The 20,972-nt window shown below is 40.2% G+C and overlaps 1 protein-coding gene across 6 annotated transcripts in view; it reads left to right on the top strand.

Annotated features, from left to right (window-relative positions):
- Positions 1 to 20,972, top strand: part of NRG1 (neuregulin 1) — a 180,440-nt gene that overhangs the window by 145,691 nt on the left and 13,777 nt on the right. For 3 of the 6 annotated variants that reach the window (XM_065662912.1, XM_065662915.1, XM_065662910.1), the window contains exons 6-9: positions 3,120 to 3,249; positions 9,982 to 10,040; positions 15,182 to 15,205; positions 19,613 to 19,715. In XM_065662912.1, the coding sequence (XP_065518984.1) occupies positions 3,120 to 3,249; positions 9,982 to 10,040; positions 15,182 to 15,205; positions 19,613 to 19,715 (316 nt within the window). Of the gene's footprint in view, positions 1 to 3,119; positions 3,250 to 9,267; positions 9,336 to 9,981; positions 10,041 to 15,181; positions 15,206 to 19,612; positions 19,716 to 20,972 lie in introns of all 6 variants that reach the window. The other 3 variants (XM_065662914.1, XM_065662916.1, XM_065662913.1) reach the window with 2 other exon arrangements.

Here is a 20,972-nt window from a genome sequence, read left to right as displayed (position 1 = left end):
TAAGCAAGATGATGAAAACAATTATAAATAGCTACAAGCCCACCTGTTACTATCTACCTTCGTAATTCAATTTGAAACATTCCATTAGCCAGCAGAGTAGTAAAATATTTTTTGTCAGAAACATCACAGACGATATTCTTTTCTTTTTTTTTGTTCCAAATTAATGCATTAGCTTTCTGGGCTCGAGGACATCCTCAGAGTGCCTGTCTCACTTGCAGGTTAAAGTCTTCTAGTAATATAAAATACGCAATGGTGGATAGGCTATCAGCAGGGGTAAGCTTAATAGTGAATTACCTCTTGAGATTCATGAGGATTTAAAAATGCGCATTACTGTGTAGATGTGATTCATTCACCCACATTCATTATATCTTAGGTCTTTGTATGCTATAGCTTGTCAGATTAAGGCATCTCCTTTGGACTAGTAACCCAGTCGCCTTTAAAGCCAGGAACAATAAAAGACCCTTCCACAAGGCAAATCTCCCCATCCTATGATTCATGTCAAGGGTGGTGGTCAGTCCATTGACATCAAGCATAGATGACCCTTCACCGCTGAGCTGATGGCAGTCTGTTCGCCAGTCTTTTGTCAACATTGAGTGCAAAGTCCTGTTCTAACCGGTACTAGCCGAAAGAGTGTCAGACTACTCTTAAAACATGACCCCTTTTCCTGCCTCTAGACAAGGCATTAATTTATCCTGGTCTGAGAGATTATAAATCATGCTTCGAGGGGCCCGGAGAAAGGAATGTGTTATTACGAGGAATTAGTACTCCGTGTTTGCATTTTCATTAGCGCTTAGAGGTCTCAGTCAAGATCAGGATCTAGATAGATGTGACACCGTGGGTGGGTGCAACAGTGAGAAGCAGGAGGGAGCTTGAGTTTCAAAGGTCATGGGAGGGCTTTTACTGGCCCAGCAGAGAAGGGCACTCCATGCAAGCAAGGCATCATTGGAAGAAAGAGAAAGAAGCTGCTGTGTTGGTAGTTAACGGCAAAGGAAGGAAGGAATACAATACAGCTAAATCCACTCTGAAAATGGTGCCAGCCAGGGTGGCCCATTCTCCCAAGTGCTGAGTGCTAAAACTGCAGTTTTACTTGGAAGATGATGGGAAACACATGAAAACCAAATATGACAGGGACTGCTTCATCGTAATGCTCAGAAAAAAGAACTTGATATGTGTAAGTGGTATTTCTTGATAGCCAATCTGCTGAAAAAAATAACCAACAAACTGTTTTCTTTGGATTCAGTGTGTGCAGCAAATGGTAGAACATCACACATTGCCTATTACAAACAATGCCCCTTGGGTGCCTTCGTGTTAGAAAAAGCTTTGACTACCAGACAAATTTTGTATAGGTGCTTGCAGCTTTCTAGCCAGCTCCATTGGAATCAGTCAGTAGATATAAGCATTGTTTCACCTCAGGATAGAATCTGTCGTTCAGAAAGAAAAATACTGGGATTTGTTCAGCACTGTAAAAAAATTTCTTACTTCTGTATGTCTGGAGATGGCTAAACAGAAACCTTGCAGGAATCTTTCCCCACTTGTTACTGATTAGAGGTAGCCACTTCAGTTAGCTTTAGCCATTTAAAAATTAGTGTCTTATTCTCAAGAGTTTAAGCTTGCTTTGCAGTCAATGTAGGGAGACAGACCACCCATAGTGGGGATAAGTTGAGCTGCTTTCTGTGATCAGTGGAGAGCACCTTACAACTGAACAATTCAGTTTTAGTCAGGTAACATCAAATTAAGCTAATAACATGAATGACTTGCCAGATATCACATAGCCCGTCGGTGGCATGGTTCCTGAGCTGGGTACTGACTGGTGTATAGGCCTCAAGTATGCCTACCCTGATTTAGAGCAAAACTTACCCAAACTGGGGGACAGCCAGAGATTTTCATTTGAGGCTGCAGCTGCAGCCTAGCAGATACATATCTGACTTGGTTTTCACTCAACTCATGGAGACAGTTTTGCAAGCGCAGAGTAGTGTTGAGGAGCTGAGGATGTAATACTGCCTCCCGATAATTCACTGTGGCAGTTAGCTAGGTTAAGGCAACCTCAGGTAGATTCACCATACTCTAGCAGTTACTAGCAATGACGACAGGGGGGACTTTCTAAGCACTGTTTCTCCTACTGTACTGCTCCTTGCTCAGAGTACTGTACTTAGCTCAGAGTATTTCCTTGACAGACTGCTTGGGCAAATCCTAATGCTGAGATTTCTCATCCTACCGTGGCAGCCTCCTAGGTTTGCTAACCAAGGTATTCCCTAAACACAGCAGGGAGTAAGCTAAGAAACACTGCAGTTTTCTGCAGTGGTACTTCCAATTTTTAACAGTGGTACTTCCATTTATTAGCAATTTAGACGTCTAATGGTGTCTAGCAGCACTGGTAGCCCAAACTGCTAATAATTCAAGCCCATCTCCAGGAGATGCTAGGTTGGCCTACCAATCAAAGGCTCCTGTGGACACAAGTGTAGCAATTGTACACACACAAGAAAGGACGATGCCTTCAGCCCACTTGTCCTTTGCCTCCCTAAGAGTCCAAGCAGAACAAACACAGCTCTCTCTTATGAGCAAGGGAAAAGGTATTCAGCATTCAGTTGATCACCCTCTCCCCTGGGAAGAAAGCAGTGGCTGGACCAAGGGGTTCAGTCCTGAGAGACTGGATCAGCACAGGGTCTCAGGTTAAGCTCCACTGAAAAACACCTACTTCAAGATAATGCCAAGAAGAAACCTCATCCAAGGCCCCATTTTATTGGGCACTTTATAAGCAGCCTGTAATGACTCTCACACCTCAAAATAACTTAAATGCAATTAACAAAATATAACTAACTGCGCATAAATTCCACATTTTCAATTAAATAAATGTGTGTTGAAGAAATTTAAGGTCACTTGATGGAGAGTGCTAGTGAAATCTTCCCTTTTTACCAGGCTGGGTGTGGGGTAGCCTGTCTCTGAGGTATGTATTTAAACTCCACTCCCTGTGTCAATCAACAAAATACAGAGTTAGGTAATGTTTGTAGCTGCAGCAGACAGGGAGTTCAGAGGACTTGCCAGATCCTCCTTGACCTTACTTCTTTCCTCGCACAGAACTAAGCTATTCTGATCTATATTTTCACTCTTGTCTTTTCCAGCTACTTCTACATCTACAACTGGGACAAGTCATCTCACAAAATGTGACATAAAGCAGAAAGCCTTCTGTGTAAATGGGGGAGAGTGCTACATGGTTAAAGACCTCCCGAACCCCCCAAGATACCTGTGCAGGTAAGAAAACCTATTTGTTTACTTTGGTGGAGCCACCAGGTTCCAGAAATGCTTTTTCTTTAAAGGAGCACCTGAACAATCTCTTTTCCTGTACTTGTGGCATTACATATTTCTTGATTTTTAAGGATGTGGATGTGAAAGTAACCTAGCAAGAACAACCTCTGTGTTCTATATATGAGGTATAAAAGAGGCTAACTGGGAAAACTTCCCTCATGATACTGCCACAGCAAGCCCCATTGATGTTAGCATGGTGTGAAGTAGCACAACTTGAGCCTCATGTTAAAAATAATGAAATAAATACCGCAAACTAACTACACTGCAAATAGCAAAAAAAAAGGTGTGTGGATAACTACATTGGATAAATACCCTTTATACAGGACAAACTGCTTATTTATATTTTGCGCTGTAGTGACTACACACTATCTCAAGAGACCAGATACATGACTGGACTTTTTGCTGTTGTGTTTAATTACATAAAAAACAACAAATATAATGGTAATTGATGGAGGTTAGTATTTTGTGTGCGGATCTTGATTCAGGAAGTCATATGAATTTATTTTGAAGGGTGTGCTTGTGCACCATTCTTAAGTCCTGGCCTGTGCTGTATTGGGCTATTGCAATAGCCCACTATGTTGGAGAACATCTGTGAAGAGCTACAGCACTGTAATTCATTTCCTGCCTGGTAGCATTTACCTCTGGAGCTGAACTAGTCATAGTGAGTTACTGCTTCCCTCTGACTTGAGAGGAAAGTTAGCATTTAAACCATGGCAAATGAACGTGATATCTAGCAGGACTGAGTGGAAAGGGGGCACTTTTGTGAGTATATTGCTGTTTTTCAGACAGAGAAGATACAACGGTCATTAAAGACTGTCACCTGCTGTAACTGTTCTGGAATTAAATGTCAAAAAATGCTAATTGTGAAGATGAGTCTGGTGGCTGAGCTAGGTAAAGCTCTAAGATGCTTAATAAAACAAACAAATAAACAAACAACCAACCATACAAAACCCAAGCTCCACAATGTTCTGCTTTACTTGCAAGTGTTCTTGGTTTTGTAGAAGGATGTTAGCTGCACTTCATGAGCTTTGTTTTGCTTTGGTTTTTCACAGATTGCTCTGTTGCTGAAAGTGATGAATATTTCATTGATTTTAGAATCATTTTTAGCTAAAGTGAATATGGAAAAGTTACTGGCTCTGGTGGCATGGTTTCTTTTTTGAGAGAGAAAGAGAGAGAAAGATTTGTGTTAAATTTCCATAATCATTATAAGCCAGCAGTACAAGATGAGCAGTTTGCTATGACTCTCCAGGGCATGTACAAGAGCCCACCTACCTACCTGTTTTGACTTTGCTCAGAAAACTCCAGGGCAGCAGAGCTAAGCATCGAGCAGACTTGCTAATAATTTACATTGTCTTGAGAGATTCAGAGATACAGGGACTTTTTATTTATTAATTTCAGAAATCTGACTGTGTTTGCTCTTTGGTGCTATAGATTGGGTAATTTTTTAATTAAATGTCTCAGAGATACTTGAAGCGGGGATCTTTCCCCCCTCTTGTAGACAAGAAATAACCTTTAATTCTGAGGCTGGAGTTGAAAGAAAAGGCATTTCCTAAATTTGGCAGATGTTCCTCTCTCTGGGTGGCCCAAGACCTATTTGGAAAAAGTATCAGAGCTGTAAAATCAGAGAGGGTGAATCTCATTTGCAGTAAGTCAGTGGAAAAGGATTCTTATCCTGAGGATAGTCAGGGCCACTGCTATTTTACAGGGCCTTTTGCTATGCCCTCTGATACTTGCCAGAATTTAAACTTTGTGTTGTATAGCAAAACAGGACATAATACAGCAACGTAAGCGAGAGTACTTGAAAGTGGGTGTACTGGGAAACTGAAGAGACAAAACACCGTTCTCTTCTTATTTCATTAAAAATACAGATGTCTACTTTTAATTCTAGTATTCCAGTGTTAATTAAAATAAGTATCTAACCAGTACACATTGCCTTCATTGTTCTGAGAAAATAAATCTTCCCCCAGAACATGCCTGTGGAAACAGAATGCTTGAAATATGGTACTTGCTCTTCATATTTCTGCCTCAGTAGCAAGTTCACATTTTTCCATATGGTCCATCTGTTGAGAGCAAAAACAAAATTTCTAAAGCATGAGCCATATCATTCTAAATTGGTTTTATCCCTAACCAAAAAAACATGACTCAGATTCACAATAGCCATGGAATTTTCCAAGTGACATCTCAAGTTTTGTAAACGTCCTTTCTATTAAAAAAGGGGATCTCCTAAATCTATCTTCTATTAAAATCTAGCTATGTATTAAAAAATACAAAAAATAAAACTGTTTTGTAAAATACGTAGTATTATGATCCAGACTGGATCAGATTTTGCCCTCATGGATGCTGGTGTAAACTTCAAGAAAATTCCCTGCTTTCAAAAGGCAACCATTTGAAACACTCAAGAAACATGTGAAGACTTAGTAATGCATGTACAGCAACACCTATGATAGCATGCATGTTCTCTCCATGTATTTTAATTATGGCCTCAGACTGAACAAAACAATGTCAAAATACAAAAGATTAAAAAGGAAACTATGAGACTACTTAAATAAACGTATAAAACTGTCAGAAGTTTTATAGGAACGTGAGTCACATTTTGGAAATGTCATAGACTTTCAAAGCTTGGACTGGCTTCCTATGAGACTGAGGTTCCTAAGTAATTTCTATTCAGTCGAAAATGTGTGCCCAAGTTCCCTGAAGACCAAAAAAAAAACCCAAACAAACAGATAGCTTCTTCAATAAATACAAAAGAAAGACCAGAATTCCTAGTGTTTGCTTCTTACTTGAAGAAAAACTTACATGAATATAATATCCATTACACTTTTAGAGTGTTTTTTTGAAGTATCTTACCAGGAAAGCCTTGCTGGTCTGACTAATTGATTTCTTACTCACAGAGATCATCTTTCTAGTCCTTTCAGTGTTACTGAAGAAATGATTTTACAACTGAATTTCACTGTATGAAAATAATGCTTCTCTCTAACAGAAAGATGATGCTGCTTTACTTAATAGCAAAGGAGTGAATTACAGACTTTTTAACGATATAGCCATTTTCTATATCTATCATCATGTAAAGGTCTTGGTGGAATAGAAATTGATGGAACATTCTTAAAAGCAGCAAAAAGAGGAAATTTATTTCCATAATACTAGCAAAAGTTCCAGAGATTCATTCAACAGGCTGGTTGGAAATAATAGTTCTGACTTACTTAGGCTATGAAATGGATTACTAAATACGGCAGTACGCTGTACTTCCCATGGAGAAAAGCATTCTCCCATAATGTATTTGCTTATAAGCAGTGGAGGAAATGGAAATGTGAGGTCCTCATCCATTCAGCCATTCCTCTCCTGCCAAAACCCAGTCTGATGACATGCATTCAGTGTGAATACTGCTCTTTGCAACTACTGTGTGTAGAGGAAAAAGCAATCATATTAGTATATGTGTTTTAGTGTTGTGGTTTCATCCAGTTAATGTAATAAATACATAGTCCAAGTAGTCCTTTTTAGGCAGAAAGGAAATGATAAGGCTTTCACAGCACAAATGCCTATCGCTGCCTGAGTTGCTTCACTCCAAATTTTGATAGCGTCATAAAGGAAAATGGTACATGGGTAATGAGCTAGGAAGGACAGACTCAACAAGAAATAACATCTGGAAACTCTGAGTAAGCCAAGGTTTTTGAAAACCATACTGTTGCAAGCTGTTTGTAAAAGCACAGTCTACAGTAAACAATCCACCAAGCAGCACTGGAAACAGTGCTGCACTGTGTATCTGAGCAACAACGTGTCTTCAGCATTCACACACAATCATGAGCGGACAGGCATCATCTCGGCTGTCGTCTTGGCTGGCTCACCCTGGACCATTCCCAGTGGCAGGTGCAGTAGTCCATTCGCTAACAATGGTTTCAGAGCGAGTATAATATAAACGCACCTGAACTGCTTTCAGCACCATCTCAACAGGGCTGACCCTGCTTGGTCTGGAAGAGATTTCATCATTGTCTACACCAGTGTTCAAGTTGTTTTCATCACCTCCACAGCTGCAATCAACATCTGAAAACAAGCGCAGACAGAGCAAGCAACCGCCGCTGGTCAGTGATAGGAGCAAAGCCTGAGGGTTTTAACCAACAGCATGTTCATTGGGATTGCAGAGGGTTCAGACTGACAAACAAGATGCGGAGGTCCCTGTGAAGTGAAAGCCAACACAGCTGTGAATGGCATCTTGCCAGGGATGGGTATTAAACAACATCAACATAGAGCAAAATAAAACCGGAATCACACGGGTAGAACATTTTTATTCTTATTTAGTACCACAAGTCAAAATGTCTTCTTATCAAAGGCATTTTGCCTTCTCTTAGAGAGGCAGAAAGTCTTCTATCATGTCCAGCAATATCACCTTTTCATGACAGAGTTGTCTGTTGCATTTTTCTCAACTGAATGTACCTGTGGAGACTAGGATCTCTCTAGGGTACTTACCAAAAGATGTGACCTTGTCTCTGAAGAACATAAACTCCCTTCCTTTGTAAACAAATATATTACAGCAAAATCAGCTCCAAAGAATCATCTGCAGAACCTCGAAATAGACCTTGATTTTACAAAACTAATTCCTGCATGTTTTACTTGAACGTGATACTAGTGTTTATGTCTGACACTGGTCCTCTGCCGAAGTGATTTTCTGGAAATCCCACTTGTACAAGGGCAGCATCCCTCACCTTTGGGCTAGAAACAATTGTGGAACAATAGAATTTGAAAAATCAGGGCAGCTTTCAGTGCACATGAAACTTGGACAGACAGAAGAAGTGGAAGATTGTTCTGAGTAACATGCATTTGCAAATAAGAAGGATCTTTGTCCCCTGGCAAGTAAATGATGAAAGCAATTTGAAAAGGAGACTACCACCAGATTGGCATCAGGAGAAAAAGAGGAGATGATTCTTGCACCATGACAGACTCATGCAGAGCGTGAGTAAGACACGCAATGCAAGTGAGATGTATTCAGGAAAGCACGTATCAGGTAATTTCAGGTTGCACACTGAATAAGAGAGGACAGAAGAAGGAGAAGGAAAGAAGATTGAAATCTATAGATGTTTGGTGTGGTGGACAGTAATTCGCACTTACGTTTGAACTACAGGAGCTTGCATTGCTATAGTGATCTTTTGGGGGCCTGAGCTCTGTGACAGAATGGAGAATAAAGGTGCAGGAAGAACTGACACCCAGCAACAGAGAAGACAGGCAAAGCACAGAAGAGAAATTCCTTCACTGTGACCAAGGGGGAAGCTGCACCAAAGTTTGCTGCAGAATTTCTTATGAACTGCAAGGGCAGACAGCAATGGGGCTTCAGATTTAGAAACCACCTTTGCCTTCTGACCTTCCTTATTGACCAGACTGACTGGTTTTTCATCTGTCAGCCGTGTTGAATATACTTCCTGCCTCGGAATCTGGGTTTGTCTTCTCACTTTTTTGATCTTTTTCTTTTTCTGTGATTGCTGCTTTAACTATTCCGCTTCAAAGGAAATTACTGGAAGACACAACATGTTATTACAGAAGTAGGGAAATCATGGTATTTTCATAGATTCTATGTGACTGGTGAAAGCAACAGTGTAAATTGCTGTTTTACACTGCTCTGCAAATTTAGAAAAAACTTACTCTGGTGCCTTCATGAGGTGGAATCAGCCATGAGCTGATATACATTTCTGCTAGTCTTGATTCTTCTTTTTCTTCTCTTTTTTTCAAAACAGACAAACAAAAAGAATTCTTAGATTTTGATTATTTTTTTTTTCCTCTGGTGCATTTTTACTGTAAATTTTGCAAAGTGGTGTGTTCCAGAAAGTTTACACTTTCTTGCCCCTTTTCTGATCATTTTTTTCTAACACCTAACCAGGAGGTCACTTAGTGCACTCCCATCTCCGTAGGCCAGCAGATGTGAGTCTGTTAGTGCAGTGGTTTTGGTGTACTTTTGCTTATCACGTTTTTGCCCTTTAGGTGCCAACCTGGATTCACTGGAGCAAGATGTACTGAAACTCTGCCCATGAAAATCCAAAACCAAGAAAGTATGTTAAAATAATCTGAACTTTGCTTTCTTCCCCAACTACAGCAACAAAATCAATAGTACTTGGTGTTTTCACAGTTCAGCTGGAACCGGCCTCTTTATGCACTAATTTATGACCTGATTCTCTAAAGTGAAATCTGTACACCATGGCATTATTGACCTCCAAAATGTTTCTCATTTGTGTGATTTTTGATCTCTCCATCCGTTCACAGATGCATTTGCATTGCACACACCAGCAGCTTTCTTGTTTGGGAGGCTGCTGTAAAGTGCAACCCTAAAAGAGCAAACTCACGGAGATGAGGGATGTGTCCTCGCTGCCTTGTGGAAAGTGCATCCTAAAAGCAATTTGGGAATTTGGAATGGTGAATTTCTGCCTCGAAACATCTTGAAACACACTTTGATCTGGATTGGTTTGGTTTGGCTGGCTTTTCGGGGGGGCGGATTTCTTTTCATTTCCACAGAGCAAATGAGTTGCTCTCAGCATCTTGAGCCATTTTGACATGCTAAACCGAGATTCAGTTTCTGAAAGTGAACTCACCAAGTCGTATCAGTTCACACTGACGGAGCTTCTTTCTTAGCATATATTCACCTCTTCTCTTTTCTCTGTTTTTTCTGTACCATTTTTTTTTGTTTGTTTTTCCTCTCAGGTGCCCAAATGAATTTACTGGTGATCGCTGCCAAAACTACGTAATGGCCAGCTTCTACAGTACGTCCACTACCTTTCTGTCTGTGCCGCAGTAGAAGCATGCTCAGTCAGTGCTGCTTTCTTGTTGCTGCATCTTTCCTCCAATTATTTATTTTTAATCAATAACTAGATTTGTTGCCTAAGGCTTAATATTGATTGTCTCTGCCTGTTGCATGAAAATGATAACAAAAAGCAATTGCAATACTCTCCTAGATTGTTTGACATTGAGGTTATGGGGAAATGAGAGACTTAGGAACATTGTAAAAGTAACACTGAAAGGTGTGATATGGACTCCCCACTGACATCAAGCAGTAAAAGTGCAAACAAGATGTTTTGAAAGTCTCACATTCTATTTACCACAAAAAACTTATGAATCTTTGTAGAGGGTATAACTCCCCCAGCAAAGGGAAAGGTGGCTAATCTTCTGCTTGCATATGAGATTTGTACTCAGACCTACAAGGTAAAGGTAATTGATGTGCTTACATTGGTTCTAATGAGCACATGCCAAACAGGATCTAAATATTCATCCTCTACGTTGTCCAATTTTCAGGGAAAAAAGACACAGAAAGAAAAACAAAAGGGGAGAGATGGCATAAAAGATGGGGTCTGACATACTTATTTGTGGCTAAGAGGTGCAAGAGATCAAGTATTTCAGAGACAGATTAATTGGCCAAAGAAATTTACTAGGCAGACACAAGTAAACTCAGACGTGCACCTACCATAGAGGACACTATGTGAGACTGCTGGTAGAATCAGCACTGCAGTCACATGTCTCATAAGCACAGAGGGATGGGTTAACTATTGTTACTTGTCAGGGAGAAAACAGAAAGTACACTGAATATTTATTTTGTCTTATTGGCTATAACAAAGTCAAAGGTAACATATAAGAAAATCTCTTAGATCTTACATTTTAATGCATGTGTACTATTCATAATTAATTTTCTCCAGCATATGAATGTACTATGATCTAAAAGCAATATTATAGGAACTGTTTTTTTGATGGATTAGTTGCCATCACAGATTTCAGAGACTATAGGCTAGCTTAATTTAATTTCCATTAGTATATAGAACAAAAAGCAGTTCAGCATGTGCTGGACATTTTGGAGCCTGAAGATATACATAGGTTTTCTCTTATACTGATGGATGAAAAATGTCCATACATAATTCATACTGCCCATCATGGAAGCTACCCACGTAAATCTCAAGGGTGCTGACTAGAGACCAGACTTTCCACATTCAAGCGTGTATTTTATGCCCTGTTTTAAAAGCTTTATTGGTGTGAGTTATTTTTAAAATGCCTCTGGTAACTATGGATTTGAAAATTTTTACCCTGTTACAGTGTTTAAGTTTACCATACAGTATATTTAAATGGCCTTTTCTGTGTATTGCAGTAAAAAGTGTAGTTAAGCTCTTCTTAGAAGCACCATTTAAAAGGAGGTCATGTAAAAACATAAGATCCATTGTTTGTTGCTGAGTTTGCCCTGAAACTGTGGAAGAATTCTATGTTGACTATAAATTCATTTTCCTACCCATGGAAAAAAGAAAAAGATGTTTAGGTGGGGTTTCCCTTATTAGTTTTTCACTTTCCTAACTCTGGTTGGGATTTTTAAAGAAATTTTTGGGCAGTAGATATTTTATGAAGTTGCATTCATGGAAAAGGCATAGATGCCCTTGCCTTGCTGCAAGTTATGCTCATCTGCAAGTCCTTAAGTTGGTCCAGTACTGTTCTCCTTGAAATGCACTGGAAGGAGAGCACACCACTACCTGCCCTAGGCTACTCTGAGAGCCCCAACAATGGCTGTGAGACTCTGGCACCTCTGCCCAGCCTGTGTCTGCAGTATAACAGATGTCTTAAACTGCTGCTAAAGTGACACTTTTGGAAAGGGTCCAGTGAGGGTAGATATAAATAAAAAATAATCATTGAGGAACCATTTATATGACTTTTTATTACTACAGCCAACACCAACCAGAGCATACAGTTAAAAAGTTGACTTAGAATGAGAGTTATCTTCAGACAAATATTGCATTTGGGGCTTAAAGCCAAGCTCACATTTTGCACCAAGTGGGAGGGTAATTAACTTAGCTCTGCAGAAGCAGCTTTTGCAAAGTTCAGAGCAAATTGGGATATTAAAGAGCCTAAGTGCCAATAGGAAACAAAAGTGTGCATGTAAAATATACAGCACTATCTAATTTTAGTTGCTTTCCAGAGGTGTTTCTTTAAGGTGTTTTCCCCTATACCCTGGCTTTTTGCTGCAGTGGTTTTGACTTTGAGGCTCACTGTCCACCATTGGTTCACAATACACCAGAAGGTGGTCCCCAAAAGTGTTGTAAAGATACAACTGTGCCATGCAGATATATTAGCTATATTTGAATGTTCATGTATTCACTAACTGTTATGTAGCTATGCGTTGAGAACTCTTATGGCAATACTGCAGAATGGTCTTTGAGATAAGAAATATTGGTGGAGCCTTGGATTGATAGAAAGTTTATGAAGCTTCTCTAGAGCATAATCATAGGTAAAGTCTTTGTCCTCCTAAATGCCCCAGATCAGCCAAGAATGACATCCAAAGGGCCAACAGACTTGCATACCTCACTAGTTAACAGTTATATACATACTGTGAACATACAACAACTCATGGGGCATGCTGGAAGCTATCTTGGGCATGAATTGAATTAATGAATCTTACCTGAAAGAATTGAATTAATGAATCTTACCTGAAATTTTCATTTTCTAAAGACTTTCAGCACCCTAAATTGTAGTCTTTAGATGCTAAGACCAAGACTCCTAAATGATAGAGTTGAAAAATGTCATTGTCCATCTTTTCTGCTCAAGGTTAAAGATGACAGTATTTCACTATAAACAGCTCAGTTAATGCTCACTAAATGCTAAAAATGCTATGGTAGAACACTCTAATTAAGAAAGGATGTTCATTATGCTTCTGAGACTCAAATCAGTTATAGGAAAACATTTTTACGGGAGCTATAGGACTTAACATCCTTTAACAGCTCAAAATTGATTTTTCAGCCTAAGTACCACTGAGATGATCCAAGACTCAGGATGCAAAATGGATACTAAGCCTGGGGAAAAGACAAAGCATCCCAGCTACTCAAGCAGAATTTGCAGACATGCAGGAGTTTTGCTCTGTGATAGTTTGGAAGACTTAGTTTCAATTCAATTTACATAAAAAAGAAACTTTTTTTTAGAATTTGCTGTTACCCACAGAACACATTTAGCGAGAAAATTAAACAACGACTTGTAAGAAACATGGCACCTCGGTACATTAGAGGTGAAATTGGTCTCCCTGGACCTCTGTGCTGCTACAGTTGATCCAAATGGGCCCTTCCCTTGTCAGGTGCAAGGTCTCCACACAAGCCTGCAGCTGTGCTCACCTCTTGCTGGACAGCACCATGTCCTCAGGCTACCCACCCAGCCCTGTAGAGTAACCACACCAAAATCTTGGGTGCCTAGCAGCTGTGGCACGTCACTCCTGAGCAGAGCATGCAGTCCTGGAGGACCTGTTCCAGCATTTTCAGGCATCATACTCTTGTTCTGTAGGTCCTGGACCGCAACATGCTACCATGAGCTGCAGCTGTTACTTTATGGGAAAAAAAAAACAAAACGCTTCCCAAACAATTTTTCTTCCAATACTGCGCCCACAAAAATCACATCCAGAATGAAAATTGAGTTGTTAAAAATAATTATTTGCATTTCTTCTTAGAGCACCTGGACAAATATCTAATAGAAACCACATTGCTAGTAAAAAAAATATGCAACAATATTGGTTTAAATATTAAAAGATTAAAAATAATAATCTGTTTATAAAATGAGAAGCATTGGGATATTCTGCTTTCTTGTAAACAGATCTAGGGAATGTAGCTAGGAATAACAAAGAAAAATAAGAGCTACATGACATCTAGGTTTGAATAAGCAATGCATGTTTCTTCAGCATGTTTCCTTGTTAGGGCTTTCAGCCAGAATATGTTCCAATTTTAAGTACCAACTTCCCATTGAACTACTTGAAATAGAAACTGCATGATATGAGTGACTTCCCCTAAAATTAAGTTACACCCAGACTAGGAATTTTACCTGTTAGCAAGCATAAATACAGCAATATAGATGCATGGGCATGTCATTCATTTTATTGAAGACTTAACCAAGCTTTCTGTGCAACTAATGTGTATCGTTAGCAGTGTTCATGTAGGCATGTAATACTGACTCTTTAGGAAGAGACCTGGATGGATTCCAGCTTACTTAACCCTTAAAATGTTACTGATTGGCAAAAAAGAATTGGCAATTCCTCTGTGTACAAACTACCAAATTTGGTCAGAAAACTAGTATTAGATTTAAAATTCACAGCACACAAGTACAAAGAAAGTGAAAGCCACCACAGTTATGGTGTTGGCCCAATCAGAAGGGTCTCCTAGGGTACCTGCTAGGTGGAAACCTGTGATCCTTCTCACCCCCAGCTGCTAGGGATGCTGGAATGGGATGCAGAATGGGATTCACGTAAACAGCATTAGCCCCTTAACCCCAGGGTGCATCCAGCTGACCGAAGGCTGGTTCTGCCCAGGCAGCACAGCCCAAAGGCAAGGACAAAGGACTTGGCTCCTTTTCCAAAAATGAGAGCCCTGCTACACTTGGTTTGCAGAGCTTCCACTTCTGAACAAACAGTCCCAGACACCTCCAGGCTGCAACCTATAGGAACAGGGAACTGCATACAGAGGACAGGAATACAGGGGAAAGGAGCCCAATGCAAGAGCCTTTCGCAGGGGGATGCTACCCCTCGTAGAGCAACCCTGTGCTCTAATGGTCCCATCTGAAAAAAAAACAGCCATTTCACATGGCATCCTCAGACCATAGCCCCCTTACCTCAGTAAGATCTTTAAGGGTTAATGGTTCTTGCTGCTTCCCTGCATTGTGAAGGTTCAGATCCCCCACACGTATTTTGGTGTGTGACCCTTGCAGAAGGTCTGGTCATGTAGCTTGCAGAGGCACATTTCAGCACTACTCACGTACCCACATGCCCCTTTGTCCTGTTTCATGTGCAGACACAGAATAGCTGTAATTCTTATATGTGATTTATTTTTGAGTACAGTATATTGCTCTTTTCTGAAACTTTTTCCTTTTTCTTTCTTTTTTTGTCAACTTTCTGCATTGGCAGAGCACCTTGGGATTGAATTTATGGGTATGGACCAATCATTCCTTTCAGCCTGCAGATTTTAGAGCCTGAGAGATAAATCCCTTTTCATTTTTTTTTTCTCCACCTCCCCTTTTCAATTTCTAACCAATTTCTTTGTGCTTTAGAAGGGATCATACAGCTATAACAACAACCCTTGTCAAAATGTTAGCGAAGATCAGCAGTTATAGTGATAAGATATTCCAAACCTAAGGAGTTCTAGGAATTACCAAAGTAACCATAACATAGTGCACATTCATTTTTCTGCTGTGTAATTTTGGCTAGTTTTGACATTTGCTTTTGCTAAGTTCTTCTAGGGTTACTGGATTTTGGAAACCCTGTAAACATGAAGAAAAATGACAAACTAGTCTATAAAAATGGATAAGCTGTTATAGCTACTTAAAAATCTGCAAATTTACAGTTTTGAGCTCTGGTTTCCAAGTAAAATTCTATGTCTAAACCCACAGCTAGGTATGTAAATTAGATGCATTTACATACGTGTTAATGATATGCACATATACATTCATTTCTAAGTCTGAAAGTAGAAGTGCACTGAACGTTATTTAGGAATATAAGTAGAGGTTTACAGCTAGACTCCAGACTCTCAAGTCAGCAAATATAATCAATATTTCTAATACCAAACTCATATTGCACCCAACCAAGAACACTGGCAGCAGGTACTATTTTTACACTTCATCTTAATTATAATAGAAATAGATCTTATAAATCCTCCTCATGAATAGACAGTACTTATTTGACTAACATTCAGTAATCAGGTGTACACATAATGCATCTTTTGAGTCAATTTTAGTCTGGAATCTCCTAAAATTGTTGACAAATGAAATGAACCAGCCAGTGATGCTTTTCAGACAGTTTTGGTTCATGTTCTTGTTAAAAATGTCCACACATAATGTCATTAGCTTAAGCTGTGAACTGTGGAAAACCCATTAACAGTCCAAATTTAAGAAATCTCTCACAACCCAGGTTATTATTATTAATATTATCATCATTATTATTGTTGTTGTTATTGTTGTAATCACAAGCTCATTATTTCTCACTCATAAGTGCTAAACTGTAGTGGAAGATATATGGATACATTAATATTTGAAGAATTAAGTCAAAATTGTTTAAAAAAATGACTTGCCAGTTCTGCTTTGTACATGAAATTACATCAGTGGAGCCACCTCTCAGAATGAAATTCTTTTAAAAATCCCTAGAGACCTATAAGAAGAAAAACTTTAAACCAGAGCAAATTTAAGAACATATATATCATCAATTATGTATGAATTAAGGAGATGCGGAATTAATTCCATAATGTGCATGTTCAAAAGTCTGCACATAGAGTGATTTAATATCTTCAATCTCATGTCAGTTTGCTTCTCTAGCATTCTTCAGGGGGAAAAAAATGCATTCAAGTGATTTTTAATGCTTAACAGGCTAAAACCTTTTCTGAATTCTCACTGCACATACATTTCTCTATGGACTTTTCCCCAAAGCTGCTATTACTTGTTTTCAAGGTAGCTTAATGAGCACTGCAAACACAGCACATGTTCTTTGGCTGGGCATCATTAACTGGCTCTGTAAATGTTAACACCAGTCAGGCAGTTTTGGGGCGAGACCTGTATAACCTCAAGTGCCCTATGGGAGCTCAGTCCCTGTTTCAAAAAACTCTCCTGGCCCTAAACAGGGTGGCCGAGCCTCATCCTAGAGAGATACATCACCCTCGGATACTGCTGTCCCAGGAAGGGAGACCCTGTCAGCTAAGAGGAGCATGGCCAGGTTTACACGGGAGCTTGCTGGTTTGCTGGGGAAGACATGCCCAGACCTGGGTGCCTTCCCAGGCAGCCATTCCCCACGCAGCTTGAGGAAGGCCATGGCGGTGACTCCATTCATGAACAACATGTCAAGATGATGTCAAAAGATCCTATGGGGATCCTTTCAAAGTTTGCTAGGAGTTAAGGCAATGAAAGCAGACCCAGGGATTTACTCCTCCATGCCCCTGAAGACCTATACTCCCTGCTCCCTCCCTGCACCTCCCCTCCCTGCAGTGGCTGAGAGCCCAAGAGCATCCAACACGCAAGCAGAAGCCTGAGCCTCCTGGCAGCCTTAGCAAAGCCATCACCAGCCAGCCGCCCGGCTCATTTGCAACAGCCTCTGCTTGGAGTAAACCTCACAGAGTCAATGCAGTCAACCAAGATTTCCACTGTTAATTAATCTTCCTCCTCCTCTCCCTTCCCCTCCAAGAAAAATGGGTTGATATGTCCTTATTCATTTTGCTTTCACAAGCTAACATCTGACAGCATGACAAAAATAAAATAAAATATATAATAATTCAAAGCATTTCAAATTTGCCCCTATATTGCTTAGCGCAATTCTCCTGTTTCCTTTGACATCCTCATAATACACCATCTCCATGGCTAACTAATAAGCGCTTTCAGAAGGGGCAAAATGGGAAGGGGATCAATTGCCACTAACTAGCCTAGGTGAGGAGTTATGCTGTATGAGATATCCCTTCACACTCTGCTTCAGCCTTTTTTCTTTTGTCCCCAAGCATTTCTTCACTCTGTTTTTTCCAGTATCAAGCATGCTGTGCCAGGCCTACAGTCAACTTCTCAACCCTTTAACCTTGTCTTTCCCTATATTTCACCTTCCTCTTTTTCTCTTTGTCCTGGTTTGGTTGGTGTTTCAGCCCTTTCTTCCCTTTCTTTGTTGACTCTCTGTTCTTGGAGTTACATTTTTGTTTTCTTTAATACATTTTTGCAGCATACTAGTTTTACCAAACTCACTTCTTCCCTTCTCCCCATTTCCCCTCCTCCCCGCCCCCCCTCCCCCCCCAGGCCTTTTTAATAATCAGTGCTATTAATTTTGTCTGACAGTGCTCATGATCTGTTTGGTGGTGTTTTCGTTTACAGTGGGTTTGGCTTGTAGGACAAACTCGTTCCATGATAAGGTTCATTGTATCAGAGAAATTAAGATTTCTTTTGCTTTGTGATTTGTTGCATGGAATATTTGGCCACAGCAACTTTAAAATTCAACTAGGTAAGCCTCCAAAACACATTGGAGGAATGACTGCTCCCTCTTCTGTAGGGAGCATTTTCTGCTGCACTGGTGTGACATCTGTGACAGAACATCATTTAAGTGCCTGGGCTTGGTCAGAGACTCATAGCACATGTGAGGGAGTGTTGTGCACCTCTGTACTTCCTAGTGAACGGCCCCACAGACCTTCTATGTTCATGTAAGTCCCTTCCACTGGGAATAATCCTGGCATTTATCCCAAAGGTAGTGCAGAGCTGTGCAGCTTTTATTCATTCATTTATTTTTAATCACCTGCTGGTATTCCGACTTGGTCAATATTGCAGTCTGACCTAAGGCCACCCTCCAGTCTGGATTCTCCAGGGCAAGATTTCTAGACTGTCTGCTTAATCAAAAATAAGCCTTGATAAAATCTAAACACCTATTTCTGTCCTAAAAGCATCTGTAAAACATCAACACAGAATGCGCCTCTGTCTCAGTGCTCCTTACGTAATGTTTCCCTAGCACAGCACGCAGCGATGCTCTCTGCCAAGCATGAGCAAGGCTGGAATGCATGGGTAGCTCCAACCCAAACATTACCAGTGCTACTAACATCTTTATAATAGTGAAATATCTCTGATGAATGAGATTGATAACAAGTTGTCATCACTGAGCAAGCTGCCACTCTAGATAGAGCAGTTCCTTTGTTGGACACAAACAGATGCAAGTAGAAACCCGGCATTTCTCTGATACAAGGCACTGCTGGTTGTTGATACTGCTGTGTTTTTGAGAATCACTGCTGAAAGAGTCTGAATTTTATGTCCAGACCTCAGAACCTGTCTTCGTTTCCATTGCTGATACAATTACAAGCCAAGCTCATGTCTTAAATGTAGAAGGATATTTTGAAATCTCCTGTAAAGACAACTGAGATACAAATTGACATGGGGGCAGAGGGACATTGGATATGAAAACAATCTGAAAAAGATACTAAGAAAACAGATTTCTCTTAAAGCCCATAAAATAGGCCTTCATTCCAGCTGTCTTTGCAGAGTTAAACTTCTGAAGCATTTGCAAATTCATGTTACTACCTTAGTGCATTGCATTTTTATTTCCAGCAAATGCTGAGTGTTTGTTAATTGTGAAATTATTTTATAGATATTATTCTTGTTGACATGAAAAAGAATATTACTTTTGACTGTAATTGTATGGATGATCACTCATCCCCGTATTGTGTTAAGAGCTTACGGTGTGGTCCTGTTCTTCTTGCCATTAATAATGAGTTTGCCTGAAGTGTGGTGGCTGTGTGACTCTGTGAAGTGGTTTGTAGCATGCCAGCTGTTGATGTGTGCTCCTTGCCTAGCCATCTTCTGTGCTGTGACCTTCTCTGTTTTTGTCCCTTTCTAGAAGCTGAGGAACTGTACCAGAAACGGGTGCTGACCATAACTGGCATTTGCATTGCTCTTCTAGTAGTTGGCATCATGTGTGTGGTGGCCTACTGCAAAACCAAGTAAACTTTTCTCTTCTTTTTTATATCTGTGATTGTTGATCAGGGCCTTCCCAGCTGACTGTAGCTTCGGCTCTTCTGAGCATAAAGTTGTATCTGGGTTTCTCCAGAGCTGATCTGGAGACAAACCTGTGGCCAGGGTACTCTGGTCCAAGCCGGTCTACATGTCCAACATCAGTGCAAATATAAAACAGGTATCTGAAAGGTTTCTCACCCTTCAAATGTGACTCAAGCAATTTCACTGACTTGCACTTTGTCACCCATTCCAGCTGGTTTCCCCAGATGGAAAGGAACAAACCCTAACAACACACTGGAATCATGTTGGTCTCCAGCAGTAAATTTTATGTATCAGCCTAGTTTGTTTGTACTGGAGGCAAGATTAACGGTGCTAAAAGTTACTAAACACCAAAGGCCAAAGAACTGAACTCAAAAGTGCTCCCGATGCAAAAGTAGGCACTTTAATGCATTCTATGAGTCTCTGTAAATTACTGAGGGTGACTCTCAAACATGCATGAGCACTCTGGACCATAAATTATACTGAACATCAGCAGGATTTGTGCTGCCAAAACTTCTGGCTGCTCGTATAAATCTCTCCACCAAAACACAAAAAACCCTTATCATAAATCTTCCACATTTGTACAAACCTGATTTACTGTTGCAGGGCCTGATTGGCAGTTGGGTTTTTGATTTTCTTTGTAAGCCCTACTAATAATGGATGTGCTAAAAGTGGGGGAGGAATGGAGTCATTTGCCCTGTTTGGTGAGCCCAGCCACACACAGTAGCTGCTCTGACCCACAACCCTGTGCCAGTGGTTAGCAGGGAACAACTGAAACAGTGTTAGTAGAACAACAGAATCAGATCAATTACTGCTTTTAGAAATGACAAGTCAGAGCAGCTAAAGAATATCTTCCCTGGTCCAAAGATCACCAAAATCGGCTAAAACATCCCCATGAATTTCAACAAGCATTTAGTCAGATTTCTGAAGTATGGTTTTCTATATAAAGAGCTATAAATAAAGAGCTATATATTTTCTATATAAAAAGCCAGCTCTGTCAGGGGTCTGGATACTTTGTCATGGTTTGTCCCAGACGTCAGTGATCACTGCCAGCCAAAAGTGAAATGTTTTCAAATACAGTTGATGAGAGCGAAAGTGAGCTCCCAGTTCATGGCCTTTCAAACGCAGCAGTGATGCCAGACTGCTCTCTGTGAGATGTTCCCCACATGCTCTTTCCACACAGAAGAGGGAAATCCTGGAATGGT

The sequence above is a fragment of the Lathamus discolor genome, chromosome Z, assembly GCF_037157495.1.
Source record: "Lathamus discolor isolate bLatDis1 chromosome Z, bLatDis1.hap1, whole genome shotgun sequence".
NCBI classification, from domain to species: Eukaryota; Metazoa; Chordata; class Aves; order Psittaciformes; family Psittacidae; genus Lathamus; species Lathamus discolor.
Note: the sequence above shows the minus strand (reverse complement) of the source record. Positions and strands in the feature narration are given on the sequence as shown.